The sequence below is a fragment of the Pollicipes pollicipes genome, unplaced genomic scaffold (genome assembly GCF_011947565.3).
Source record: "Pollicipes pollicipes isolate AB1234 unplaced genomic scaffold, Ppol_2.1 Scaffold_4881;HRSCAF=5763_pilon_pilon_pilon, whole genome shotgun sequence".
NCBI lineage: Eukaryota > Metazoa > Arthropoda > Thecostraca > Pollicipedomorpha > Pollicipedidae > Pollicipes > Pollicipes pollicipes.
The window spans coordinates 46,403,737-46,430,654 of record NW_023596576.1 but is presented as its reverse complement, the minus strand read 5'-3'; the positions used below and the strand labels follow the sequence as shown (position 1 = coordinate 46,430,654).

General features: G+C 57.6%; 3 protein-coding genes across 4 annotated transcripts; all 3 read right to left on the bottom strand.

Annotated features, from left to right (window-relative positions):
* Nucleotides 1-2,114: 2,114 nt before the first annotated feature.
* LOC119100835 (uncharacterized) lies at nucleotides 2,115-7,406 on the bottom strand. Of its 2 annotated transcripts, XM_037223993.1 has the most exons (6): nucleotides 7,371-7,406; nucleotides 6,471-6,551; nucleotides 4,841-4,987; nucleotides 4,353-4,470; nucleotides 3,889-3,996; nucleotides 2,115-3,152 (listed from the first exon to the last, which is right to left on the bottom strand). In XM_037223993.1, the coding sequence occupies exons 1-6, from the start codon at nucleotides 7,377-7,379 to the stop codon at nucleotides 3,040-3,042; spliced, it is 576 nt and encodes a 191-aa protein (XP_037079888.1). In that variant the 5' UTR covers nucleotides 7,380-7,406; the 3' UTR covers nucleotides 2,115-3,039. The 2 variants fall into 2 exon arrangements, with proteins under 2 accessions (XP_037079888.1, XP_037079889.1); XM_037223994.1 differs by lacking the exon at nucleotides 6,471-6,551 and having other exon boundaries at nucleotides 7,371-7,397.
* Nucleotides 7,407-8,440: 1,034 nt separating this feature from the next.
* LOC119100476 (CREB-regulated transcription coactivator 1) lies at nucleotides 8,441-15,996 on the bottom strand. The gene is made up of 9 exons (XM_037223567.1): nucleotides 15,753-15,996; nucleotides 13,040-13,189; nucleotides 12,474-12,586; nucleotides 11,942-12,102; nucleotides 11,132-11,297; nucleotides 10,531-10,693; nucleotides 10,005-10,064; nucleotides 8,920-8,971; nucleotides 8,441-8,448 (listed from the first exon to the last, which is right to left on the bottom strand). Exons 1-9 carry the CDS (start codon nucleotides 15,867-15,869, stop codon nucleotides 8,441-8,443), a joined length of 990 nt encoding a protein of 329 aa, XP_037079462.1. The 5' UTR covers nucleotides 15,870-15,996.
* Nucleotides 15,997-18,262: 2,266 nt separating this feature from the next.
* On the bottom strand, nucleotides 18,263-24,063 carry LOC119100475 (suppressor APC domain-containing protein 2). The gene is made up of 7 exons (XM_037223566.1): nucleotides 23,910-24,063; nucleotides 22,132-22,271; nucleotides 21,318-21,676; nucleotides 21,006-21,107; nucleotides 19,903-20,055; nucleotides 19,137-19,421; nucleotides 18,263-18,405 (listed from the first exon to the last, which is right to left on the bottom strand). Exons 2-7 carry the CDS (start codon nucleotides 22,268-22,270, stop codon nucleotides 18,280-18,282), a joined length of 1,164 nt encoding a protein of 387 aa, XP_037079461.1. The 5' UTR covers nucleotide 22,271; nucleotides 23,910-24,063; the 3' UTR covers nucleotides 18,263-18,279.
* Between the last annotated feature and the right edge of the window lie 2,855 nt (nucleotides 24,064-26,918).

The following is a 26,918-nucleotide window of genomic DNA, read 5'->3' as shown; positions in this document are numbered from 1 at the left end:
CGGCGCCCACCCGAACCCGTCTTTGTACTCGTCGCCCACGGCTCGGCCGGCCCCCGCGGCGTCGCTGGGGGCGGCCGCGCCCCTCCGCCACCGACGCCGCCGGAGGCAGCGCCCGCAGGTCCGGCCGGCACACCGCGGCCCCGCGCCCGGCACCAGCGCCACCGCAAGCACACGCAAGACCAAAGGCGAGACCACAGTGGAAAGCCTGTAAAACGGGCGCACCACTGGCGGGCGCCGCGAATAGACGTACAAAACCGGGAGCAGGCCCCCCAGCCATCGGCCGCCTGAAGCGCGTCAGCCGCGACGGCCCCGTAAATGCCCCGCGGCGAGCTTGAAAGAGCGGACCGGCGCGCAGTGGCGGTCACTTCTGAATACAAAATAAGCGATGACTGTCCATAATGTAGCATACTTGCGCACGATCGCATGAGAATAGAATATGTACAGTGAGATGGCCATGAGCCAAACAAAGATAAAATTTGTCCAAATCGATAAACTGACCAGAGATGCGATGTGCAATCATCATCGGACACGCCGGGTCTGGAGCCTTCAAAACTATGGACTTCCAGCAGCAATCAACTCAAAGCATCCCATAATTCCTAAAACAACGATCAAAACAATAGGTCAGACTAGCAAACAACTCAGGCACTGTTAACGAAGCCCTAGACAGAATGCGCGCAACCACACGCCACAACCCAAGCGCTTCACCGAGTTCTTAGAGCTTTTCAAACCCGCAAACATTCATTCGCCCCGTAGCACGTCCGTCGACATTCTGCCAACATACGCATTTGACATAAGACAATGCAACGAATCATTCACCCACACTGAAGCACAAAGCCATCGTAGCGAAATCCCAGGTAGCCATCAACGCTAGACAAGATTTTGTGACGAGCACACTGCCGAGTTCGCACGGAAAATGGCAGCGGAGCAAACGCTTCAATGAACGTTAGAAGGCCACTCAAGCCTAGCGCAGGCTTCGTCAAAGCGCACTTTTGGGAGCCCCATGAAAAACCCAGCTCGCGCCAGGCCAGGATACTCAACACACTCTTTTCCGGCATCATACAGAGGGATGCCTGCGCTGAGCACGACCGTAACAGGCGAGGCGGCCCGGCGTATCTCAGCAACGCGAGGCAAGGAGGTGCGGAACGGAGCTGATCGAAGTGTAGCCCCACAGCCATCGGGACTTGGCCGCGATGTCGCCCGCTCAGCTGCCGGAAGCCACTAGGGTGCTCACTTATCAGCCAGGCGCCGAGAGCGGGGTCATCGTTTTAGAAGTCCCATAATGATGTCACCGACGGTCCCATTGCAAACCCATCCCTTTATCATTTGCACGGATGTGAGCGCCAGTGGGGATCCTCCGGTGGCTGCAGCGCTACCCGCGTGTTACGCGTCCGAAGCACCATCGAACGGCAGCTGTCAGACAATGACTGACCACCCACCATCTTCTACCTACATCCTCGCCAACGACCATACATGACTTTTGGACATTGCTTGAGCCGCTCCCGCGTAATGGGTGTGCCGGCCAGTCCGCGGGCGTTCCGCATTTTAAATGGCATATCAACGAGATCTCGTAGTTATATTGCATGCCCCGCTATTGCAAAGGTGCCTTACTTTATCTTGACAAACTGCCCGGGCGGTCCGATCCACAAAAATATTAGCTATATGCTCCTGGTGACTGGCATGAGCTATGACATAACAACGTGACATTAACAAATTACGGAACAAAACCTCTGAAATTAAAGACACCTCAAATCTATCCCGACAGCAGCTTTGTTTAAGAGTTTGTAAAACTATCTATCAAGGAAGGGCGCAGCATAACAACACGTAGAAGAATCGACAATTTGAGCTAGATTCTTCCCAACATAAGTTAATGCCTACAACCGGCGTCCACGCGTCCCGGGTCTTCCAGGTGAAATAGCAAAGGTCAACTGCTCGAAGTAGCACCCCGAGACGCAGTTCGCCACTGTTCATCCATAGCACCCACCCCGCCTTCAGTTCTAAAAGACCCTCTTTCCCGTCCCATCGGGCCCCCTCTCCTCACCGCCGCCTCGCCCGCCGCTCCCTCCCACCTCCTCCCCCTCACCACAGTCCAGCCGGCCCCAGCGGCCTCACCGGGACCTGCTCATTTCCGCCTCAGCAAGCCTTCCCCGCCCAGGCCTGGCCGGCGCCCACACGGCCGAATCCCGCCCGACGCCCAGGAGCCAGCTGTCCGCCGGCGGCGGCAGCCGCTCAGCCACCGTTCCCCACCCCACACCGGACCGGCACGCGGCCGGCGGCTCGCGCCCACACGGCGGCCGGCGAGCCGGCAGTGTGGACCCATGCGCAGCGGGAGGGAAGCGCCGCACACGACCGAGACACGACCAGCGGGTCGGCTGACAGCACATCCCTTGTACGCCAATGTGCGTGCGTGTACACGTTGAACTGTAGCAAAATATGTTGGCGGCATGCCAAGCGTACGCGGGAGCCTGTGCAGTGGAGACGCCTCGGGACCGCATTGGCTATTGGCGCGGGGTGTGATTAACATGCAGATTACGTCTGGCGCATGTACAGCGCACGCGTAAGAGCGGCGCTGCCGGCGCAGGGCACACGTTGACAACACCAAGCTTGGCCACAGCCAGAAGACCCGCAAGGATGAGCACTGCCGGGTGGGCCGCGACGCCCCGGCGGCCTCAGAGCCACCCCGCGCCGGCGGCGACACCAAGCCCGCGGCCACAACGGGCGGACACTCCGGCCGACGCGCCAGCTTCGGCGCCGGCCGCCAACCACGGCGGGACGGCCGGCGCGCGGGCAGACGAGGGGCCGGCCCACTCCGGCACGGACTCGAACCTCACGACGCGGCGGCCGACCTGGCGTCCCGCCGAAGAATCACACACAGAGACGCGGACACGCGAGCGGCGCCGGCCTCCCGCCACTGGCCTCGCCCCTGCCGAGCGCCCGGCCGGCGGCGGCGGCCGCGGCGGGCAGCCTGCCGGCGGGGCGGCGGCGGCGGGACGGCCTCGACACGCCTGATATGCGGACGCGGAGCTCCGCTCGCAGCATCGCCTACTGGCCCAGCGACTCCATACGGAAGCAGTGCTCGGCGCTGGGGTCGATCACCTCCTCCTCCTGGTTGGTGAGCATGTGCAGCCCGTCCAGGTCCAGCTCCCCCAGCGCCTCTGGTGGCGGACGCGGCGGTCAGCGGCCGCGGTCGGCTGGGTCGGCCGCTGAACGGTCCCACCCCACGCCGGGATGGGACGGCACGGGTCAGGCAACGAGCGCGAAGACGCCTCGCGACGGGCGGTAGCACGCGCCAGGATGTACCGGTGCGATATAGAGCGGGAGGGACTGCGCATATCGTGAGGTAAGACCTGACTGCGTACGGCGAAAGAGGCGCGAGGATCGCTGCTAGCGACGACTAGACCTTTCAGCTGTTCTCAGCTGTCGCTGCACGATAAGACCAGGACCCATTTCATGCTGTGGTGTCAAATGGAAAACCCGAGTAAGCGCGAGCGACGGAGGAAGATCACTTATCATATCACGACCGGTTTGTTGTGGCGACAAAGCAACACGTGAGCACACTTAAGCGGAAACCAGCATGCCAATTAAAGAAGCGCAATGCGACCAACTGACATCAGTCAATAGCACCACAATCTATGTCATTGTTCTAGATTTGTCAGCAATGTAGAGCACCCTTCACAAAAATACCGCGACAAAACATTCCCAAGAAGTGTTCCTTTTGAACGCCACGTTGCACCTGAAACGAGCATACACTGACTGGCGTGGAATCCGCCCTGGTGCTCGGTGGCTGGCAGCCCTGGGATCTCTCCCCAGCACCTCAGTGACACCCCACCCCACTGGGCCAGAGGGTCCCGCGCGGCGCGGCGGCGGGCGCCGCTCGGGCGCGCCACACACCTGCCTCCCTGAAGTCGTCCTCGTGACCCTGCAGCAGGTCGCTGGCGTCGCGCAGGTCGCGTGGCAGCTCCTGCAGCTGAAACGCCGCCGACGACGACGACGAGAAGTCTGCCGGCAGCCGGGCTCAGTGGTAGCGCGCCGGGCGCGGCGGGGAGAGGCTCTCCGTCCGGCACGCGTTACCGGCTGCCTCGATAGGTTCACCCGACGCGCGGGATCGCGACGCTTCACACAACAGTGCCTGTGCGGTGTCAGCACAACTGAGCGGTCCCTGCCTCACAACTACATCACAACCGAGCGATGAGGACAAGCACCACGGAAACAACACGAGGTGCACTTCACGGCTCAGTCCAAACGTGATGTCTGAATGGGGCTTACACCGCATCATTACCCTCAGCAGTGCTCCTCAGTGACCGCCATGCACCCCAAGCCGCCTGGACAGGGTGCGGCCGGCGCCGGCGCCTCACCGGACAGCGTGATCTCCGGTATGCTGTTTGTGGGCGTCTGCGGCGTAGTGCGCTGCGACGGCCCGGCCGAGCCCAGCATCGTCTGCTGCGTGGCCGGCGCGCCGCCCGGACACATGCCCTGCGGCAGGGTGGGGCGGGGAGGCCCGCGTCAGGCGCCGCCCGGACACATGCCCTGCGGCGGGGTGGGGCGGGGAGGCCCGCGTCAGGCGCCGCCCGGACACATGCCCTGCGGCGGGGTCGGGCGGGCAGGCCCGCGTCAGGCGCCGACCGCCGACGCTGTCCTGCGCTGCGTAGACCGCTGACGATTGGGTAATGAGCAGCAGCGATCGCATCACGCGGCGGAACGCAAATCGAGTTACTTATTATGCGAGGCGCCCGCCTCGGCGGCATGGAATTGGAGACTGTGAACGCAGCGGCCGCAGCTGGCACTGGGATAGAAGCGGCCGCCCGTCGACGCCGCGGCCGGCCGGCGACACCGCCGCACTCACCACGCTGAACTGCTCGAACTGCTTCTGCATCTGCTGCGTCTGCGGCGACATGTAGAAGCCGTTGTTGCCGGCCGGCGAGGGCGGCCCGACGGGCGACGGCGGCGCCGATGGGAAGCCGTCCAGCGAGCTCGGGCTCCGGTAGCCAGTCTGGAAGGCGGCCGGCCGTCAGCACCCGCCAGCCACCGGCGACGGCAGCGGCGCCGCCCCAGCCGGCAGCCGAACCGCTCGATCGATGCGCCGCTGGCAAACGCTACTGGCCCGATTCCTCTGAGCTTTGTGGGTGGGTTGGTGCTCGGGTATCTGTCGTGTGTTTGTGCGTGTGTTTGTATGTGTGTGTGTGTTTGTGTGCGTGTTTGTGTGTGGACGGATGACTGCATGAAGTTCGCAGTGGAGCTGGACGCGCACAGCGACACGATATCCGCCGGGAGATGCCTTGCTTCTCGGAATGTGTCATTTCTGATGGAAGCGTGCTTTCATAAGACGTGGTCGGTGGAACGCCAGGGTTTCCAGGTTCTGTGAATGCATTGTCTCCGCTATACCAGTACCGGGAACACGTCTTCATAAGCGGGGTCGGTGGAACAAAGCAGTAAATGCTACAGAGAAGAGCGTGCGCATGCGGGATCTATCAGATTGGGTAGCTAACTACACAAAACAATACAGACAACCAACACATACGTGCAGGTGTTCGCTCCTGCGACGCTGCTACTTACTGGCAGGCACCGCTAAATCAGCTCCTACACGGTATCCACTTCGCTTGGTCGGCACAAGGCAAGTGATGAACAGCTGACGCAACGCGTAACACGGAGTGGGTCAACACGGGCTTGTCCCACGAAACGCGCCTCTGTTCGCTACATCCAGTCTTTCCCAGCGCATCCGCTCGCCTTTTTTGTTGTCACGCTATGATTGTCCCGGACGTTTCCCGTAAATCCCCGGACAAACGCATCCAAACGGCACGGACCCGCGTGACCGCCAGCGGACGGAGCGCTCCACTCCCGGCATCCCGTGCACGGGCGCCAGGCGACGCCACAGCATGCGGTGCCAAGAGCCCGTCACCCAGCAGCAACAAGCCCACCACCAGTCTCGCGGCTCGCCTCCCAGAGCGGGATGCGAGACGATGGCGTAGCCCGGCGCGGCGGACGGCGCGAGTGCACCACCGGCCGCGGCCAGGTGTCGAGACGGCGACGGCAGCAGCTCGCCTCACGGATCGATCGCTCGCCGGCCCCGGCGACGGCCGAATTAGCGGTGACGCCGCCGCCGCCGCCGCCGCCGCCGCCGCCGGTTGGCCAGCGCACCGGACGGCCGGCAGCGCGCCGGGCCGCGCCGCGCCGGCGGCGGCGGGCGGGGCTCAGCGCGGTGCTGGACAGCCGTCCGCAGGCGGGCGCGGCAGGACGCCGCCTGTGCTGGACGAGGAGGTGAGGCACCGAAGCCGCGTGGTGTCTGGCCCCAGGCGGGAGGACGGGATGTCGGAACAGTCCGCTGCTGGGCCCAGGAGAGGCGCGGCACGGCAGACGCTCGACGGGGAGTCTGGACGGACGGCAGCCGCGACACGGCAGCGGACGCGCGCGAGGCAGTGGCCACGGACGAAGCGACCGTCGGTGGCTGGCGCGGCGGCGGGGCACGGACACCGTACCTGGATGAACGGCAGCGGCGACACGCTGCGAGGGCTCAGCTGGGGGCTCCTATAGGCGTTCATCAGATCGGGCCTGGAGTCCTGTCGAGAGGCCGGCCCCACACTCAGACAGCAGCAGCAGCGATAGCGGCGGAGGCGGAGGCGGAGGCGGAGAGGTAACGGCGCCGGGGAGGCAGCGGCGCGTGGCCGCCGGGCCGCGACACGCATGCGGCGTACGCTACGCGGTGCACTATGAGCCCGGCCAGAACAGCGCCAACACAGGGAGCCGGGAGCGACACACCCAACAACCGTGCCTGTCTGGCTAATAGAGGTGACAACTTAGAGCCAGGGATGAAACACGCATGCTAGGCTCAAATAAAATGACAACACCCAGCTAATCAGCTGCACTCATCTTCCAAACGAAACACCGATAGAGTGAGGCGACAACAGCCAACCCTCGTCGACGCCACGATAATCCATTACCACACGGCACACGCAGGTATTGCCCCATATTGAATCATACCCTGCCACCAGGACATGCCTTAGGCCCTCGTCTGCGACCACTCGCACCGCATTTTCGCCAGCGCCGATGACGAGCGAGATCGGCACGTGCGCGCCACCTGCGTCCGGTCCGTCCGTGAAAGGGAGGCCCGCCGCCGGCAGCCGGGCGGACGCCTCGGAACGCTGGCGAGGCGGCCCCCCACAGCTGGCGCCGGGCGCGCGCAGCCGACACCGCACAGAACAGCGCCTGTCACTCCACGCACAGCTGTCCGCCCGCGTCAAAACGACACGCTACCGCCGGTGACGCGCGCCTAGGATCTGGGAGTTCGCTCGGTCGGTAAAGCGCATGACGAGGGTACGTCGGCGGCCAGTGCTTTGCCGCCAGGTTCGTGCGAACGCACGTCCGCACGTTGCACTCACCGGTGACATGGGGGACTGCTGCTGCTGTTGCTGCTGTTGCTGCTGTTGCTGCTGTTGCTGCTGCTGCTGCTGTTGCTGTTGATGCTGCTGCTGTTGGTGTTGCTGCTGTTGATGCTGTTGCTGATGTGGATGTTGTTGCTGCTGCTGATGATGATGCTGTTGTTGCTGTTGATGTTGCTGGTGTGGTTGTTGGTGTTGTTGTTGTGCTTGATTGCCATAATTGACTTGATTGTACTTTCTTGGGACTCCCTGTGTTTGATTCTCGACCGTAACCCCCTGCGAAAGCGATGAAAAGGCTGTAAACATCTCACTCACTTATCTCAAGCCCGCAGGCGCAACAGCAAAAAAGGATGGAACCAAATCGATTAGAGATCAGCTGACGACAGCACAGCCCATGCCAAGAGAACCGGCATTCAGGCTTCAATGTCAAGCGAAAAACTACAGCACGAACACGGAGCAGACACGAGACGAAAACACAGAGCGCGAGACGAGAACAAAGCCCCTATTCACAGCATGATACAAGGATGGAGAACGTCTGCAACTAATATAGACTAGAAGCCATGACGTGACAATGCAGCTGCTACAAACTGTCAAACGCAGCTGAAAAAGCCGCTAAAGCCTGCGCCTTTCTAGACAACATCTGGAAGTTGAGTGAAACTGAAGGACCGAGGATGCAGTACTCCTGCCAATCGGCGCTCCTCGTCAGAGCAGCCCAACCCGGTGCATCCGTGTGCGAGTAGCGCAGGAACATCTTGTCTGTCCACACTTCCCGCATGGAAATACTATTATCGAGTTCACTCGATTACATTGCTGAGAGTGATGCCTTACCTGTTGGATGAACGATCACTAAACGGAAGCGCAAGCTCTTGCTGCCGCAACAGCCAGTGATCCACCAGCTTACGTCACGGATTTGCACACTTCAAAAGCCAAACCAGACAGGGCGAATGCAAAAGCCCACACGTTAATGCTCCCACCTCCGCCTAATCCGCGGCCCAGCATGACTATGACTGGACTGGGTCCACGCCCACCACAGGGTGACCACGTAGCCAGCTTGTCTGTTCCGGTCGGCGTCAGCCGCCTGCGGCCCGCGATCTGTGTCCAAACGGGGCCCCCGTGAACCCCACTGATGAATGAACGGCGGACACCGGACCCACCCACGGCTCCCGATCTGTGTCCAAACGGGCCCCCATGACCCCCACTGATGACTGAGCGGCGGACGCCGGACCCACCCACGGCCCCCGATCTGTGTCCAAACGGGGCCCCGTGACCACCACTGATGACTGAACGGCGGACGCCGGACCCACCCACGGCCCCCGATCTGTGTCCAAACGGGGCCCCGTGACCACCACTGATGACTGAACGGAGGACGCCGGACCCACCCATGGCCCCCGATCTGTGTCCAAACGGGCCCCCGTGACCCCCACTGACGACTGAACGGCGGACGCCGGACCCACCCACGGCCCCCTATCTGTGTTCAAACGGGCCCCCGTGACCCCCACTGATGACTGAGCGGCGGACGCCGGACGCGCGCCGGGCCCACATACCTTACAGGTGTGCAGGTAATTGGCCGACACGCTGGACAGCGGGACAGTTAGGTGGTTCTGCGAATGCACACCAAACACAGATAAGAAGCCGGCGGCGGGCGGTCGGGGCGAGGCACCCACTTGGCGCCACGGCCGCCAAGCACCACACGTCATGCAGACGCCAGTGGAGCCCAGCCCGGCGCCGCGCCACCGGCGCGGAACGGGGGGAGGGAGGAGGGGACACTGGCCGGCTACAGCGGACCATGCGTGGCGACGGCAAGCAGACGGTTCCCAGCGGACGGCGGGGCGGGGCTCATTACGCAGAGGCGTTCGAGATTCTTTTAGCAGCTATTGGGCATCGTGAGCCGGAAAGTGAAGGCCGCCTCCACACCGGGCGTGACTATCAAAGCTGACCCTGTCAGCAGACCTCATCTCAGTGAGCAGCGCCGACAAGACCCCGGCTCTGATTCGATTAAGAGACAAAGTTCGGGAGCGCAGGAGAACTGACACCGAAGCTAACTTGTGCCCACCCGGACAATGATGTCACGGGCGCTCGAACTTCCCCACAGCGGGCCGACACGGACTGCCAGGCTGTCCGCGCGCTCCGCGGGAAGTCCATGGTCCCACGTCAGGGCACGTCGGCGCCGGTTGTCGCGCCACAGAACTGTGTCGAGTGGAAACCCCACTCCAATGGCGTATCTAACTGCGCGTCGCAAAAAAACGCCGGGCGAATCCTCCCGATACACCGCCATGCAGAGAATGAAGGCACACTTAATGCATCGCAACTGAAGCATGCGTTACAGCCGAGCAGAGCACTGCTACCTACACATGTAAAACCATTCACATAACCCGAGGCAAACAGAAACAAAGAAAAAGCACGTAGCTGAGACATTCACACAACGCCACCTCCGAAAATGGCTACCAAAGGGCTTCGTGAGCTGGGTCTGAACATACACGTGAGCGCGGAGGCGGGCACCTCCCGTGGCCTGGGGCCCGTCGTTGTGTGGGGAGGACGAGGGAGGGGAGCCGGGGAGGGGCTGACCTGGCTGCCGGCGTGTGGCGGAATGTGCGGCGGCGGCGGCCGCGGGTGTCGCAGCGGCGCCGGTCCCACCGGCGACGGCGGGCCCGGATAGGACGGCGACATGCCGCCGGGCGACATACCGCCGGGCGACTGCAACGGAGCGGGCCCGGTGACGCGGCGGCGGCGGTGGCGGCCGTCCGGTGGCGCTCCGGCGCCGGGCCCGCGGGAGGCACCACGCGCCGCCAACGGCGCCATGAATATAGAACACCGGGCGGCAGCAGGTCACGCTACAGGCCACCACAACGCGAGGCAACAAACGAGCAAAATCAATACGGTAGCAAGGGCAGCAGCAGCACCTGTTCATTTCTCGACAGCGTGAAAGTTTTATTCAATTTGTGCCACGTGAGCCTCTACCAATTTCATGCAGTAGTCGAGCTCTCGTCCACGGCCGGCGCAAACACCACCCGGGCGCAAACGCTGTCGCGGAGAGGCTGATTCAGTCTCCACCGCCGGCGCCCGACCCGCCGCGATTTTGGCTTCTGTTTTGGCCCCGGCCCCGGCCCCGGCCCCGGCCCCGGCCCCGGCCCCGGCTCCGGTGCTCTCCAGCGACACTCACGCAACAGTAGGGCGGCGTGCCGCTGTCGTCGCCGTCGATGGGCTGCTGCACCGGCGATGGGAAGTTGAGCGAGCTGAGGTCGGGCAGCGAGCCCGAGTTGTTGATGGACGGCGGCGGCGGCCCGTTCCGCTGGTCGGCCCCGTCCGGGTACATGTTGTAGTTGCTGCGCGGTGGGTGCGCGGGGTTAACGGCGAGCAGAGAGCGATACGGGCTGCCAGCGAGGCCCCATCCCGCTGCCAGCTGATTGGGCCAACCCATTGAGAGGGCTGGCTCGGCCAGCTCCGCTGAGCGACAACAGCGTACACCAGAGCTGCGCATCACTAACCCAACCCCGCCCCGGCGCCGGCGGTACTCGGGGAGCCTGCTCCATGGTCTATCAGAGGGTCATCATCGAAGCCCTTTTCGGCCGTCCACGGTATGCATAGTCAGCGTTTCCAGATAGCAAAACTATCACGGCAAAGCGAACGGTGAACAGGCTTCCCCCGCTGCCAAACAGCTGAGCCGTCGTACTACCGCCGGTAAATCGCCACCACGCCTCCGTCCAGCGCGGCTGACAGCAGCCTGCCCCGCGCTAGACCGTGCCACCGCCAGCAGCACTCACTAGATGCCCGGCACGCGCTGCTCGGCGGCCGGGCCGGTGCGCTGTCCGGGCGCCGGGACGCCGAGCGGGCTCAGCTTGGGGTCGAACGGCGACCAGTGGCCGGGCGGCGCGGCCGGGCTGGAGCCGCCGCTGCTGCCCGGATCCGGCACGCCCACGCCGGCCAGCTCTGCCAGAGCACACGCCGTTAGCCGCGCGGACACGGCTTTGAACCAAGCAGACATGAGGCGGGACCGAGCAGACGCGAGCGGACACGAGGGGCAGGACCGACCGGACACGAGGGGCAGGACCGAGCGGACACGAGCAGACACGAGGGGCGAGACCGAGCGGACACGAGGGGCAAGACCAAGCGGACACGAGGGCTGGGGCAGAACGGACTCAGGCCGATGCCGGCAGAGGTGTCGCGTCACTGAGCGCAAGCGGCGTCATTCGAAACGCTCACAGGAGGGGGCGAACAGCCCAGGCACACGGCAAAAAAGTCACTCCGGCTAAGTCTGCTTCCCAGCGGCACACCATGCAGTCATAATCTGCACACCACAGGTCTTTGGGTACGTATCCTGCCCAGTCTGCTATCCACCATGGCAAAGCTCCGGTAATGCCGGATTGGCAGAGTCCCGAGCGTCATCCCCCCCCCCCCCCCCACGGACAAACGTGCCGCGGCCTCCCAGCACACGATCAGATCCAACTCCTCCTAAGCTTCCGCCGATACGAATAATGCGTTGCACAATATGACCAGCCCCCAGTCCGCCGCCCGAGCCCCGACCCGCGCACCCTCGCACGTGACCCTCAGCCTTGGTGATCTGGTGACCTGACCTCTCCGCTGCGGGACGGGCGAGTAGCGCGGCGGTGGCGGCTGGGCGGCGCCGGGAGCGCCGGCCTCGCCAGGCTGCCGGCTCTGGTGTAGCGCCGAGTCCGAGTGCGTGCGCCGCCAGCTGCCGTCCGCCGGCGGCGACAGGTAGTGCGGCGCGTGGGGACTGTGCGCCAGCGACGGACACCGGTCAGCGGCCGCGTGCCAGACGGCCAGGGAATCCGCTCTCGTGTGGTAGGTATGGCGCGAGTTGGAGTGTGGGCACAAGACACGGGAGCATTACGGCCAATTAAGAACAGGGCTTGTCTGACGATATTTGGTGCGCAGTATTCAGTACTGCGTGTGTGGCTAACAGCCTGGAAGCACAGCCACCACAGCCGACAGACATGAACAAGTAGAGAGCTCAATAAAAAGGAGTAAACACGAACCAAATAAACCTAAAATCAGCAAAGGTGACTGGCGGTATGCACAGAACCCCGCGTCAACATCGCGAAAAGGTCGGAACCAAATAGAACAAAACATACTGACCTGACTGACCTATAGGGTGACGTGTCGCGCCGGTGCTCGCACGTGACGCGCGAGCTGCGGTGGGGCCCGATGCCCGAACTGCGCTGGTCCGCCGCGTAAACGTGCGGCCCGCGGTACATGTCCTGGAGAACAGCCGCGACGGCCATCAGCGGGCGGTCCAGCCGCGCGGACACGCGCACCAGGTACAGCGCAGAACACGGCAACAGCTCAAACGACCACCAAACGCACCGACCGCATGGCACGAGCGTCGAAACGGTTCAGATGTGACCACGAGCACGGAAACTTGGTCGGACGGTGCGGCTCTGGCAGAGATGCAGAAAGCTCTAGTCCGGAAACAGCAAACCTCACCTCTATCCGACAATGGGACCTAACCGGCACCAGCACCTGGTTGAGACTCAGCTGAAACCAGTCACATTCTCACATACGCAAAAACAGACGCGCCCGCAATCCGCGCACGTAAATGGAGCGCAAATCACGCGAGCAGCCTACCACGTCCCGTCCAGATTCCCCGCGTCATCCCTCCAGCTGACAGCGCTCGCCAGCGCGCGCGCGCCGGTGTATACGCCAGGGCCCACCTGGTGGACGGCGTGCGGGTGGCCGGGCGGGTAGCCGGCCATCTGGTTGACGTTGGGCAGCGAGCCGCCGCAGCCGCGGTGGAACGGCTGCAGGTGGCTCTGGTGGATGAACACCGGCTGCGAGGGCGACGGCGGCATGACGGGCGAGCCCTGCCGGCCGCACACCACCGCCCGGTGAGCGCACGGGCCGTGCTGACGGCTCGGCGCCGCACCAACGCACCCGCTGGAGGCGCCGGACACGGCGTCGCGGGGGCACGCGGCAGCATGACAGGGGCATGCGGTGCCTCCGGGACTGGCGAACGTGACAGGTGTTTGCCAGAGCCCAGGCGAGGCTACGAGGAGCACACAGGAAAACAGCCGACACGCGCTGTCGGTGTTGGAGGCGCCGCACCCCGGCCAACGCATCGAGTTGCCCCGAAGCACAGGGCTATTACCTGATAAGCACGGGGAGCACTGTCGTGGCTCACCATCAGGGAAAGGGCCATGATCCCGCTCAGAACTTGAGGTGCACTTTGGATGCCTGATCACTATGTGGCAAAGCCAGCAGTGAGGTTTCACAAAATGACTTAGGGTGCTGAACAGTGAAACATGGCAGAACCTGCCCCCAAACTATGCAAACCATTTTTTTCTGGATTTGGCCTAATTTCTTCTTGCACTTTTGAGGAGGTTAAGACCCACATTTTGGATGGATACATATGAAGCTTGACATGAGGTTCACATGTCTGGCATGTCTGTTCAAGTATGACAGATGCTGGTGAAACATTTGAAAAAAGAATACACAGTACTGGGCATGCACTGGCACCAATCATGTCTAGGTCGCTCCTGTGGCAGAGCACAGCAAACATGTGGTGCAAGGGACTGTCAACATGTAGGGCAGTGCTTATTTGATGTCTTTTACCTTGTGTGCTAACACAAAATTTCATCCTGATCAGAGAGCAGTGCAACAACTGAATAAAGCAAGACAATGGGGTTAGAACTGAACAAGAATCAGTGAAACCAAAAAAATCCTAACAATTTTGCATACCAGAAATAACAAATAAGTTATCATCCATGTGATAACTGCATTCAGGTGCTTATGTATTAGATCTGTCCAAACAGTAAATGTCCACATAGGTCAGTCAGACAGCTCCCAATTTGGATGGGGTTGCAAGAAGAGGACACCAAGTGGTAAATTATACCATCTAGCCCATGACAGCCTTGGTCTTGGTTGATTGGTCCAGTCATTTTTGACTGTTTGAAGCACAGACTGCATGCCTTTCAAGGTTGATCACTCAGACCTATCTTTGATGGAGCAAGCATAGCAAGACATAGGAACTTTACAAGCGGCATATACCAGCATGACATGATAAAATGATCCATGGGAGATGCACATTGCATATTTATCACACAAATCCACTACCAACAAGTATTACAGGCTTTAGTTCACAAGTAAGCATGAGCAGAGCCTAAGCTTCCAGTCCTTGGGGATTCTCTGCAGAGGTGAGATTGCATTCACTGTGACTAGATATACAGACAATTCTCACTGACTGCAGTGGTCTGATAAACCATTCAGCTGCATAAGCATCATAGAGGGAGGCTTCTCAGCTTCAAAGGTGATATACATATGTGAAAACTGCAGATATGCTCCACAGAACAAAGCTCCAAAAGATATGCTTCACAAAGTCTGAAGCCAGTGCCAGAGCCAGAGCCAGAGCCAGAGACATATCATTTATATCTTAAACATTGCATATTTTTAAGGCATTGTATCAATTCTAACTAGTTAACTTTGCTTTTAACTTTGCATGTTAACTTTGCACACATTAATCTATCATTATGCAACAAGATGGTGACAGCATAACATCATGCCACATTGTTCTGTAATAGGATCAATTTGATAGGACTAAGAATAGGCTATATCTTAGTATGATGATAAGTTGGGTTTCAGGATTGGGATTATCTTTTGAGTAGCAATTGTGAAATGGTACACAATAGAAAATACTTAGCTTCCCCACTTGCGGTCCAGTGTTCTATGTGCATGGGAATCTAGCACTTTGAATAATCCTCATGTATATATCCCCAGGGCAATTCTTAGACCAGGTTTCTAAATGCTTTGCTCAGCTCTTCCTGTACTTCTTTGATACACAGCAGAAAGCAGCATGGAAAACAGAATACACTTCCACAACCCTAATTTTGTAATGCCCCAAACAGCTTTGAGGTGACACTTAGCACAAAATCTATGAGATAAAGCAGCCAGTAAGGCACCAAAGTGACAATCTCCAAAGTATGGGTTCTTTCACTGTTTATTTTTATTTGAACTCAGTTAATACACAGAAGAATCATGCTGAATTTGGTGATGATGATCCATGTAGTATCCTATCAAATGGAAGGCATGTTAGCCACATAAATATGAGACGCATCATATAAGTTGGGAGCAACCTGGACATGACATGCTGTAATCAGGTAATATGCTACAACAGCTCTGTTGGGTTCCAATGCCACATCAAAATATAGTGTAATGGGAAAATATATCGAAAGACCAAGAAACTCAGGAGGCAATAATAGTGATATGGTATTGACAGAACCTCATCAACTGTGCTACTGCATGAAATAACCACACTACCCCTGAATTGACCATTAGTTTATGGATCAAAAACAGTGACACACTCGTGCTTAACAACGTCAAATACAGAACCATCAAATCATTTCGCCTGAGCAAAAAACAGCCGCATCATACCTTTGGTGTCTTAGTATTGCCAACTTCACGCATTATCTGCTCAAATGCTGCAGTCTCCTCCGCCTGCTTTTGAGCATGTAGAGCTATCTTTTCACTAAATTTACGTGGATTCGCCATCTCAGATTTCACTGAGACACCACTTGAAAAGAAAAACAGCACGATGACTAGACATCGGGGGAGAAGGCTAAAATCGAGGTGTTGTGACTGGAAAACAAAACATCGCCATAAATTCCCAAGAGCAACTCTCAACCTGCGCCAGATTAGCCGAGGTGTGATACCAAACTTACTGAAGCTGACGAGATAGTAGGTAAACAAATACACATACTAGATATGACGGTAGGCTATGGTATAATTATTTTGTGAGGCCACATACGTTTTTTGTTTTGGATATGTCTTGCGGAGAGGAATGCCATGCAGATGACCATGCCAATCAAAATCTTACTGGCTAAGCTATGAGAAGCGACTCGGGAAATTCAAGTATACCTTGAGAGTAAATGCGGCTTTTTGGAACCATTTCCGCCACTTCAAAGCAGCCGCATATCAAACACACGTTGGGTGTATTTCTGCTTTTGGTTCCTTCCCCTTCTTTCGCCCCTGGTTGTGCCATGGCTCGAAATTCGGGAAACGCCTTGCAAAATAACATTTTGCGACACTATAAACTACCGTTATATACTAATTTGGCAGCCATATAAGCCCCTTCGCCTGCCATCTCTTGGCATAATTTGAAAGCTTGAGACGCAGTGCAACAGGGAGGAAGCGATCGTTCGCCTTCGTGGCCTTGGCGGCATCGCTAAGTCAAGGCCAGTTGCAGGTCGGCGTCAAAACAGCCTCATAAACATGCAGGGTATTAGCCAAATGCAAAACACTGAGCAATCCTATCAGCGGAGCGGAGCAGTCTTCAGAGCGTCTGCCGCAATGCTGAAACTTGCAATCGGGGCCGAGAACCAGTAATCAACGGGCTTACGAAACAACGCCCGAGTTGCATATGCTCTGAAAGCTCTATCGCAAGACCACATCTGACAGCAGTTGCGCGCAGAAAATCGAGCAGCCAAACCGGCAGCACACATTACACGAATAAGCGCTACGAATGCACGTTTGGATGCAAGCGCCTCACGGCACGGCACAAGTCCTTTTGCCGTACGTGAAGGGGAGACAGCGGATTGTGGCAAAGAAAATCCCCCTCAAGCAGCCTCGGGAAGACAAACGGAGCCTGCGAGATAACGAGTTGCAGGAAGCGATCAGCAACATTCGATTTGGGCGCCAAACATACACGGCCGGTCATGATAACCGTCTCCGCTTCCGGTCGGGTGTTCCGCGGCTCTCGTGCAGTCGGCCGTCCACATACATGATCGTGCCCCTGGTGGCCACACATAACGCCTTCGACATTCGCAGGCGAACTCCGGCATGTCAAGCCGCGCCCCTGCCCGGCGAGCGGCAAATCAGAAGCGATCGTGAGATGTCTGCACCGGCCTCGCCAGCATTATCAGGAGCATTTGAGTTGTTCTGGGTGCGGGTCCGACGCCATCAGATAGCGCCGTCGGGCACAGGCTGATGTCAGGGCAGTGAAGCCCGAAATGCCCCACTGGTGTTCACTCGTTTGTTCACACCTCCCACTGCGCTGACGCGATATTTGCCAGTCCGCTCGTCCACGGACGGGCCCGATGGCTTCTTCGCAGTGGGGGAGGGGGGGGGGGGGGGGTATGTATCAAGTGTCGCTCCTGGCGCACCAGGCCCGACCTGGTCCGTTCAGCATGGCTTTGGTTCCACTCACGCCATACAACTGACCCCAATGCACGCGGTCGCCTGGTCACGCAACGCCGTCTCCTGTGCATGATACTCGTTCGACACACGCCGTAAACACCACAGCTGCTAAAACAGTGGCGCATTTATTCAGCGGCCTCTCGACCCACGGCATGCGCCAGCCTCTCCTGTCCCGGCAGGCCCAAAATGGCGCGACGGAATGCATTCGTATTGGCACAACGCGGACGGACTCGTTGCGCCGGCTGGCGGCGGTGACATGTAAAACACTTGAGAGCTTGTCTGACAATGGACGGAGTGGTTGCCATGAGCCCTGTCGAGCGGGCGGGGGGCGGCACCGACCGCTCGCCCGACCTGCCACGACCATACACGGGCACACAAACACTGTAAAACGAGCTGATAAAGTACATTTTGAACGATAGGACAATCGCTGGCTCGAACGGAGCCGCCACTATCAAAACTATGGCGCTTCATACAAATTTGTTTTCAATCACAGTCGGCGGCATAATGCTCCGAAATCCGGACCAAATTCCATATGCTAGTGGGAGACACCACTGGCAATACGAATGCCCCTAGATTAGCACCTAACACGACAAAACTGGTCAAAATACCAGACTCGAGACCCTTAACGCGATTCCATCTGACAAAATAATTCTGCCATCTCCCTCGCTCCTTACACCGCTCCCTCCCCGACTCAGCGCCAGCCCAGCCCAGCCCAGCCCGCTGCCCCTCCCTCCCAACTCCCCGCTGGCCGGGGGGTCGGCGCCGCTCAGATCAGGGTCGTCTCGTCCGGGTGCGGGCGGCGCGCCTCGGAGCGGGCGCTGAACAGCTCGCGGATCAAGCTCGTCTTCTCACGCTCCAGGGCCGTGATGCGCTCCGACCGTTGCGCCACCTCCTGGCGGACGGGGGAGGGCGGCGCGTCAGGTCGGCGGGCTGAGGGTGGCGCTGGTGGTGAGAGGTGGGGTCGGTGACGGCAGATGGTGAGAGCGGCGCTGGAAATGGCAGTGCTGCATAGTGGTGAGGACGGCATTGAAAGGTGGTGGGAGAGGCATTGGGTCGTGATGTGGCCAGCATTGGCAGTGTGTGTGTGTGTGGGGGGGGGGGGGGGGGGGGGGGCAGCATGGGAAGGTGGTCAAGCAGGCGTCTGGAGGTGGTAGGCGGCGTCCGAAGGTGGTGGGGCGGCGTCCAAAAGTGGTGGGGGGGGGGGGGCGTCCTGAGGTGATGGGGCAGCGTCTGGAGGTGGTGGAGGGGAGGGGGGGGGGACAGCGTCCTGAGGTGGTAGGGCGGCGTCCGGATGTGATAGGGCGACGTCCTGAGGTGGTAGGGCGGCGTCCGGAGGTGGTGGGGCGACGCTGGCGGGTAACGGGATTACCCAAGGCGATGAGACCGGCGCTGGCGGCGGCGTCGAGAGGTAGAGGCGACATCACCAGGATACGACTGGTGCCAGGACGGACGCCACGTCTCCCCGAGCCACGGGGTGATCAAAAGGGGGACGGGAGACAGCGGAGCCCCAACACTGCCACTCATCCGCTTCACAGCCCAGAACGGACAACCTGTTCCGTCCATTAATTGAGAGAAGCCCTCCAAACGATTTCCCACTCCGCCCAGAGCATCCCGTGCCCTCACCTCCGTCAGCTGCGCGTTCTGCGCCTTCAGTCGGCGCACGGTGCGCTCGGTGGTGGGCGAGGCCGCGCCGCCGCCGCCGCCGCCGCCGCCGCCGCCGCCGCCGCCGCCGCCGCCCGCGCCGGCGCCTCCTCCTCCGCCGCCGCGACCCGGACTCAGCGCCAGGTTCATGTGCAGCGGGAAGCCACGCCGCGACGAGTCCACCAGCGCGTACAGGTGCTGGTTCACCTCGTGGATGCGCGCCGTCTGGAAGCTCAGTCGCTCCTCGTTGGCGTCGGTCGTGTGCTCCTGAGGCGGCGGCAGCGCTGGTCAGAGACGCTGTTCAGGTATCGACAAGACAGGCCGGGCGGACGCGCACCATTTGTCACTGATTGCCGGGCGCGCGACTGACGTCACCGCCGCACGCCGGGAGGAAAAAGGTGCACGGCTCCACCGGAGAGGCCGACCGGGAAGGAGGGCGCGTGCAGCAGACGTGTGTCACACGTGCAGCACCCAGTTGCAAGTTACGCGGCCGCGACACCTGATGGCATGTCTTGTTGCAAGCATGCCACTAAGCAATGCAAAAAATGACTCCACCGCCACGATGAGGAAAACCGCAATAGCCCATGATCAGGCAAGCAAACTGATAAGTTAGGCCCATGTAAGAAGCAGGCAACGGCATCACTCGCATACTGGTCCCGCACTATTCAATGAAAATTCCCAACCATCTAGCTATGACCGGGCTCGAAGTCCCCAATCAATGACTGGGTCGACGCGCGGCGCTGCTTACGCTCTGCGGTGGCGCGCGACCCAGACCCAGGTATTTCATCTTCTCGTTGACGGCGGCCACCTGCTGGAGGTACCAGTCGCGCGCGCGCTCCACCATCTGCAGGCCCTGACTGAGCGTGTCCCGCTCCTGCTCGATCTGCTTCATCCGCTTCATCTGGGAGGCCAGGAGGACCGGCTCAGCGGCGCGGCACGGTATCCGCGTGTGGGGGCAAAGGTAAGAGCGCGGGCGCCAGGACCGGCTCAGCGGCGCGGCACGGCGTCCGCGAGCGGGGGCAGGGGTCAGAGCGCTGCCGCGGTGTCCACGTGCGGGGGCAAGGGTCAGAGCGCGGGCGCCAGGAGGACCGGCTCAGCGACGCGGCACGGCGTCCGCGAGCGGGGGCAGGGGTCAGAGCGCTGCCGCGGTGTCCACGTGCGGGGGCAAGGGTCAGAGCGCGGGCACCAGGACCGGCTCAGCGACGCTGCACGGCGTCCGCGAGCGGGGGCTGGGGTCAGACTAGCGCGGGCGCCGGGTAATGGCCACCTGGGATAGCAAACGATGATGAGAGACGCTCGAGCGGCGTCGCCGTACGGGGACAGCCTGGTCGTACACGACTGGCGGTGCAGTGGTGCGCGACCGCATGCACAGTGAATGTACCATTCAGAATTTGTATTACGATTGACATGGAGTGTAACTTCACTGTGGGTGAAGTTATGCTTTGGTTAATGGTGACTGTTATGCAGTCTGATGATGATGACTGCTGTCGCCACTTATAAACATTATCTTGATGTCCTTGTCCCATCTTCCCTGTCACTGATATTAATATCCAAGTGCACCCACATCACAAATATTAATGGCCTGCATTAAACGTTCCTGGAAGCAAATATTTCCGACCTGGGCTTCATGTAGTGTTGCATGATGGCACATATTTCCAGCTGTACTTACTTAACAAGATAAAGTGTCAAAACTAGTGTCAAATTCCAACCACTAGATCATGGTGATCTAAGTCATGATTTTTCATGATGATCATTCAACCACTAGATCACTGATGATCCCCATCACCATCCGCGCCGACCGGTATCCCACCACCTGTAACGACTAGCCTCCGCAGCCGCGGTCCCGCTCACCATGTTGTAGTCGATGCCGTTCTGCAGGGTGTGCCGGCGAGGCTCACGCTTCCTCTGCGCCGCCTTCCTGGTCGGGTTGGCCGCCACCGTCGCCGCCGTCGGGGGCGGCGCCGGGCCGGCTGCGCCCGCCGTCTCCAGCTCGGCCTCGGAGCTGGAGACGGTGTCCGGCGGCGGCAGCACGTCCTTGCCGTCGCCGCGGCCGCGCTCCACGCGCTCCTTGTGCCAGCGCTGCAGCGCCGTCAGGATCTGCGTGCGGCTGAGCGCGGCGGCCGCCGGCGGCGGCGCATCACGGCTGCGGTCGCGAGGCGGCTTGGGCGGCGGCGGCGGCTGTTCGCCGGCCGCGGCGCTCAGCTGCGGCATGCTCAGAGTTCGCTGCTGCCCGATCACCGAGTGCGGCCGGACGGCGGGCGGAGCAGGCGCGGCGGCTGCCGCCGGCTCCAGGGTGGGCGCCGACGGCGGACGAGGCTGCCGCTGCTGATGCTGCTGATGCTGCTGCTGCTGCTGCCACTGACTTCTGGCCTCAGCACGGCTGCGCAGTAGGCAGATCTTGAGGCCGGCAACGAATCGCTCGAAGGACAGCAGGCCGCTGGCCGGCGTCACCTTCCGCAGGCACTCCAGGACGCCCTTGGGAACGTTGCCGCCCTCCTCCTCCCGCCAGCGCTCTTCAATGTCTGATAAAGTGACAAGACCACATTACACACAATGGGCTATTGGATGGGCACCAATGAAATAATCTTTTGTTGTGATGTGGCAATGCTATCTGTTGAAAGAAATTACAAGGCAAACACAACCAAAATTGCTGAAAAGAAAATCCTTCTTACCCATACCATCATAGGCTGACACCAAGCAAATGTTTCCAGCCACTCACAGTGCTTAACATCAAGAACATTCTAATCAAAACTCTGAAATATTTCTACAACCAAATTGCAGCACTTTTACAAAATTCATGCCTACATCTGCATTTTACAGATCTTTCGAGTGCACACTTATCTCAGTAATTTCTTAGAAACTGCACAAGCTTATTTGCACAGCAGTCAATGCCAAATTTATTATTCAAACTGTTTCTACCTTCAAACCAATGAGGAGCTACTGCCACATGCACAATGCATTACAAGTCTGTGATTACCTGAGTAATGAACATATCCAGTGCACTTGTCATCCATTATGTCAAAGAGGGTCCTCATTGAGTCAATGAACACCTTTGGTAAGGCATCCAGAGGTCTTGAATTTGATTGACCTCCCTCACCACTGCTTACAGACATCATGCTGAGGACAGAATACCAAAATTAGCACACTGATAAAAAAACACCATACACTGTCAGAAACAATATCTGCAATAAAAAGCAACAGACAAGCACATTGGATTTAAAATACCGACAAGCCAAGAGCCAATGACACAAAATCCCAACACAACTGTGCTAGCTATGCCACCTTGCACAAATGTAGGTACCTTTCATGATGTCAAGTCAAAAGTAGCATTTTTCCTGGGCCTACACATGCTCTATCATTGATTTACTGAGGATCAATTAAGTGTGGGCACCAGAAACTCCTCAAGCTGGACCGGGGCTGATAATCACTACAAATACCAATATTTTGGGAAGATGGGGGGGGGGGGGGGGTCAGGCTTGCCCAGCCCCATGCATTTCCACACTCCTGCTGATGAATGTATGTGTACCATACATTATACAAAACACATTGCTCTTAAAAGCATCTTGAAATCACTGAACAGATATATCAACAATGCTTTCAAGAAGCCAGGATGACAAAAGCAGTTTAAACTTGTTAAAGAGATGCTCTTTTAAATTATATATTGTTGGTTGGACAACCATTTACACAAACAAACCATTCATGGTTGGACATGAGCATTCATACATTCTCCAGAAGTAACAATGCAGAACTTTCACTATTCCACATTGTCAGACTTGTTTGGACCTCTTTTTCTGCATCTTTTTTCACTATGTTGTGTTTTTAAAGCTGTGACAAAAATTTATTGACAAAACAAGTATGATACAAATGTCAGAATTTGTTCAGACTCAATGCCTTCCTGTATGTTCAGTGTCAAACTTTGGCTAAAATGTCTCACTTGATAAAGCTACAAGAGACAACAAAATCTTGGATGGCCTTTCATGGCTTGTCCCCATGGAACATTGCACACAGGGAGCAAAATTATTTAATGGAGCATGACAGATTGTAACAGGGAAGGGGAGATGTCAGAGTGCAAGCTTGAACTTAAGCATGGCTGCCAATCATGCTAAAATCATATACAAATTTAAACACAAAAGGAGGTGAAGATTGGTTCCATCTAATGAAAAAAAATGTGTCAATTAGTTTGTCAACATCTTGAACTGAATTAGGGGCCCATTGGACATTAATGTTTAGGGGCATTACACTTAAAGCATCCTAACCAGACCATAGGGGTTTCCTAGGTGCACCAAGTGCATATCAAGGTGGAAAAATGTTTTAAATGTCAAAAAAATGTTCAGTAAATAACAGACGGCACTGAAGTGCACTAAACCACACCTTCATAGCTCTGGCCTACTCAGCTTGCCATGGCATGCATGTTGGAAAAAAAACTGTGATTCTGCCCCCCAAAAAAAATGACAGCCCACAAACTTAACACCCAAAGTCTTTGCCTGGAATAACCAGAAATATGTGCCCCAAACACAACTATACATTATGTTTATATTTCTGCAGAGTATTTGGGGCAATGTTGAAAAGCTGTGAAGAAGGCAATACCCAGCCTTATTCAAGACTTCTCGGGGTTGAAAACTTAATTTGAGAACATGGAATGTTCAACTCACTCCAGGGCAAACACAATGAGTTGCAGGGAAGCCTTCTTTGTTGGATAAGCAAGCACAATCTCTTACAACACGCCAGTTTAAAATTGAGCGTTTTTTAACTCACAACTGTCCTGGTGGAAGACGTTCCTAAAATGCAATGTGTGTTTCCATGGCGGCCGAAAGGGCTTCACTTCATTTTGTTTCGTCTCAGAGCTAAAGTAATCCGACCTATTTACATACAAAATCATGTACTTTAACTCTGCACGCCTTTGTTACATTTAAAAAACCTTCGGGCACGCATCGGTGAAATACGCTACGATACTAGCGAACCTAGCGGTTAGAATCCTAAATATTGTGAATAAACGTTAACGTAACGATTACGTTTGCGTCGTCGTCTTTAGCATTTCTGAACGGAAAGGTAAAGATCAAGCACTTAAATGAAAAAGTCAAATAAAATGCACATAAAAGTCAAAGGACAAAGTCACTATGTTTAATGATGCAATCGCAAACTTGAATGCCCAAATGTCAGAATGGATAAATCGACTGGGATTAAAATGAGATCACAAACGTCGTGGAACGACGGAGGTTCGGCTCAAGTCAGCAGAGATAAAAGTCAACTTTCAAGAACCCACCAACAAAAAAACTAAAGAAACGAAACGCAGAGTGGATTAAGCTCGAATCGGAAAAGTCGACGGTCACAGGAGTCCATAGGGTTAAAAGTGAGATTGACAAACAATTGTAAGGCATTGTACCCGCAGCGGTGCGAGCCTCGCTGCTGCTTAGCAGTCTGCATTGTGCGCAATGCACACAATGCGCGCAATACCAGCTGCTAAGAATGCGCAAAACGAATGCGCAATACGCAAGCGGAAAGGGCCACGGGCGCCGTCCCCGGTGTGTGGCACGAGCTCGGTTGCTCCCAACGCCACGAGGTAGTTGATTCGAAAACGTGTCGCCAGGCGGCGGACACCTGGACTGTCGGCTACGCAGGCACTGGGGCCGACGACGGCCGCTAGGTGGCAGGAACGGCCGTACCAGGCAAGCGCCGCAGCCGGGTTACGCACATGCGTATGGAACCGAGCGCTCCATCCCATGATAAGTAATATGTATACCAAGGAGAGCGGGACACTCACCACTGTGGCCTCCCTGGGGTAGATCCTGGGATCAGGAATAGGCCAAAACAAGGTGGGACTCTGCGGCCTTTCTGGGTGTGTTTTCATCTTCGATTTAGATGATGGCACAGTGCGTCCAACTTGGTTTGTATTATGTGAATTTGTCATCGCTCGCTTTGGGCATCTGACGTCAAACGTGTAACTTTGTTCTGGAGCTTAAAACATCTTAACACCGATTGAAGAAGGTGAACAAGCAGGGGTGTGGCTTCCTATTCGGTTGAGAGGGTTTCAACCCTCCCCCTTCAACTTGGACTTACGCGTCCAACGTTGCGAAGAAATTGGGCAAAAGCCGGGGAGAAATCTATTTGTTGGCACATTGCGGGGGTAGGTTGAGTCATTTTTTCAGCCACCCTCCCCGCACTCATTTTGCGAAACTATGCCCGTGTGGACAAGGTGATTACGGGTGCAATGTTGTGAGCCCATGTTCCCTTCCTGGTGCACTGTGCTGAGGATGCTCTGCGATTAATCCTGAACGAACTGCACCGGGACCGCACACCCAATCCGTGCTGCAGGCAGCCCAAGCGAATGTAAATATGAACCATCGATTCAGCTGCATTGGCATGGCCAGCCAGTGGAAAATGCCGTTTACCGGTGGCGGCTGGCACGGCGCGCTGTCCGACGGCGTGAGATCAGTGTGGACGAACGGCGACGTAAGAATTTCACAGACAAAAAATCGACGTGGATAAAGGTCTATCGAGACTGGAGTCTGCGAGCAGGTCGTCAAGCGGATTTAAGACAGGAGAGTCTTCATGATTTGACATTTGGTATGAGAGCAGATGCTAACGACTGCTCGAGCGTGTGCTCGTGGATTCAATGTGTGACACTACCTTGCACTCCGGGTCCTCTTATTTAGACCCACCCGTGCTCACCTGGCATACGCCCCGGCACGAAGCGCAATCTTTCAGCTTTACAAATGAACCCCGCGCAAGGCGCTTTGAGGCTTCAAGGTGGGCGATCTGCAATGGTTACCCCGCTAGCCTCTATCTATGTCTTTAAAGTTCTCTCTCTCTCTCTCTCTCTCTCCTCTCTCTCTCATCTCTCTCTCTCTCTCTCTCTCTATCTCTCTCGCTCTCTCTCTCTCTCTCTCTCTCTCTCTACTCTCTCTCTCTCTCTCTCTCTCTCTCTCTCTCTCCTTCTCTCTCTCTCTCTCTCTCTCTCGTCTCTCTCTCTCTCTCTCTCTCTCTCTCTCTCTCTCTCTCTCTCTCTCTCTCTCTCTCTCTCTCTCTCTCTCTCCTCTCTCTGTCTCTAGCCATTTTCTGGGAGAGTCGCGCCTAACACCGGTATCCACGGCAGCAGGCGGCGCACAACGGCTGCGAGCGTCTCCTTGTTTCATTAGGGCCAGGGGTGGTTAGTGCACTGTGCTGAGGATGCTCTGCGATTAATTCTGAACGAACTGCACCGGCACCGCACACCCAACATTTGCTTTCGCACTCGACTTGTATCTCCGTTGGCTTTTTGTCCTTTGGTTTTTCTCCAATCCAAATTTTTGCCAGCGATTTTAATCCTTTTTGGCCCTTTGCCCTTCGACTTTACTGCAATGACTGTTATCTCTGTCCACTCTTTTCGCTCGAACTTTCCAATAGACTTTTTGCCTTGACAGCACCGCAGTCTTAATGGCGGCGCCTTCCTCTTGCACATGCAGAAGAGAAGATATCGCGGGGAATCGAACCCGCACGCGTGCCTCTGACTTCCCAGACGCGGCCTGAGCACGACGTTACCGGCCCTCAATCGCCTGTCATATGACATCCTCCATTCCTGGCTGTCGCGCCGATCGGTCATGTTCGGTACCATCCGTCACGCCTACACCCGATGCTCCTTTGCCTTCGATAACAGTCTAGGAGTGATGCGGTCATGTTCACCTCTGCCACCTGAAGGTTCGCAACAAGAGCTGTGCGGAAATGAACAACAGGTGGTAGCTCTGCTGTTAATAGCAGTTTTTGCGTTGATTTTAAGTGGGGCGTTTC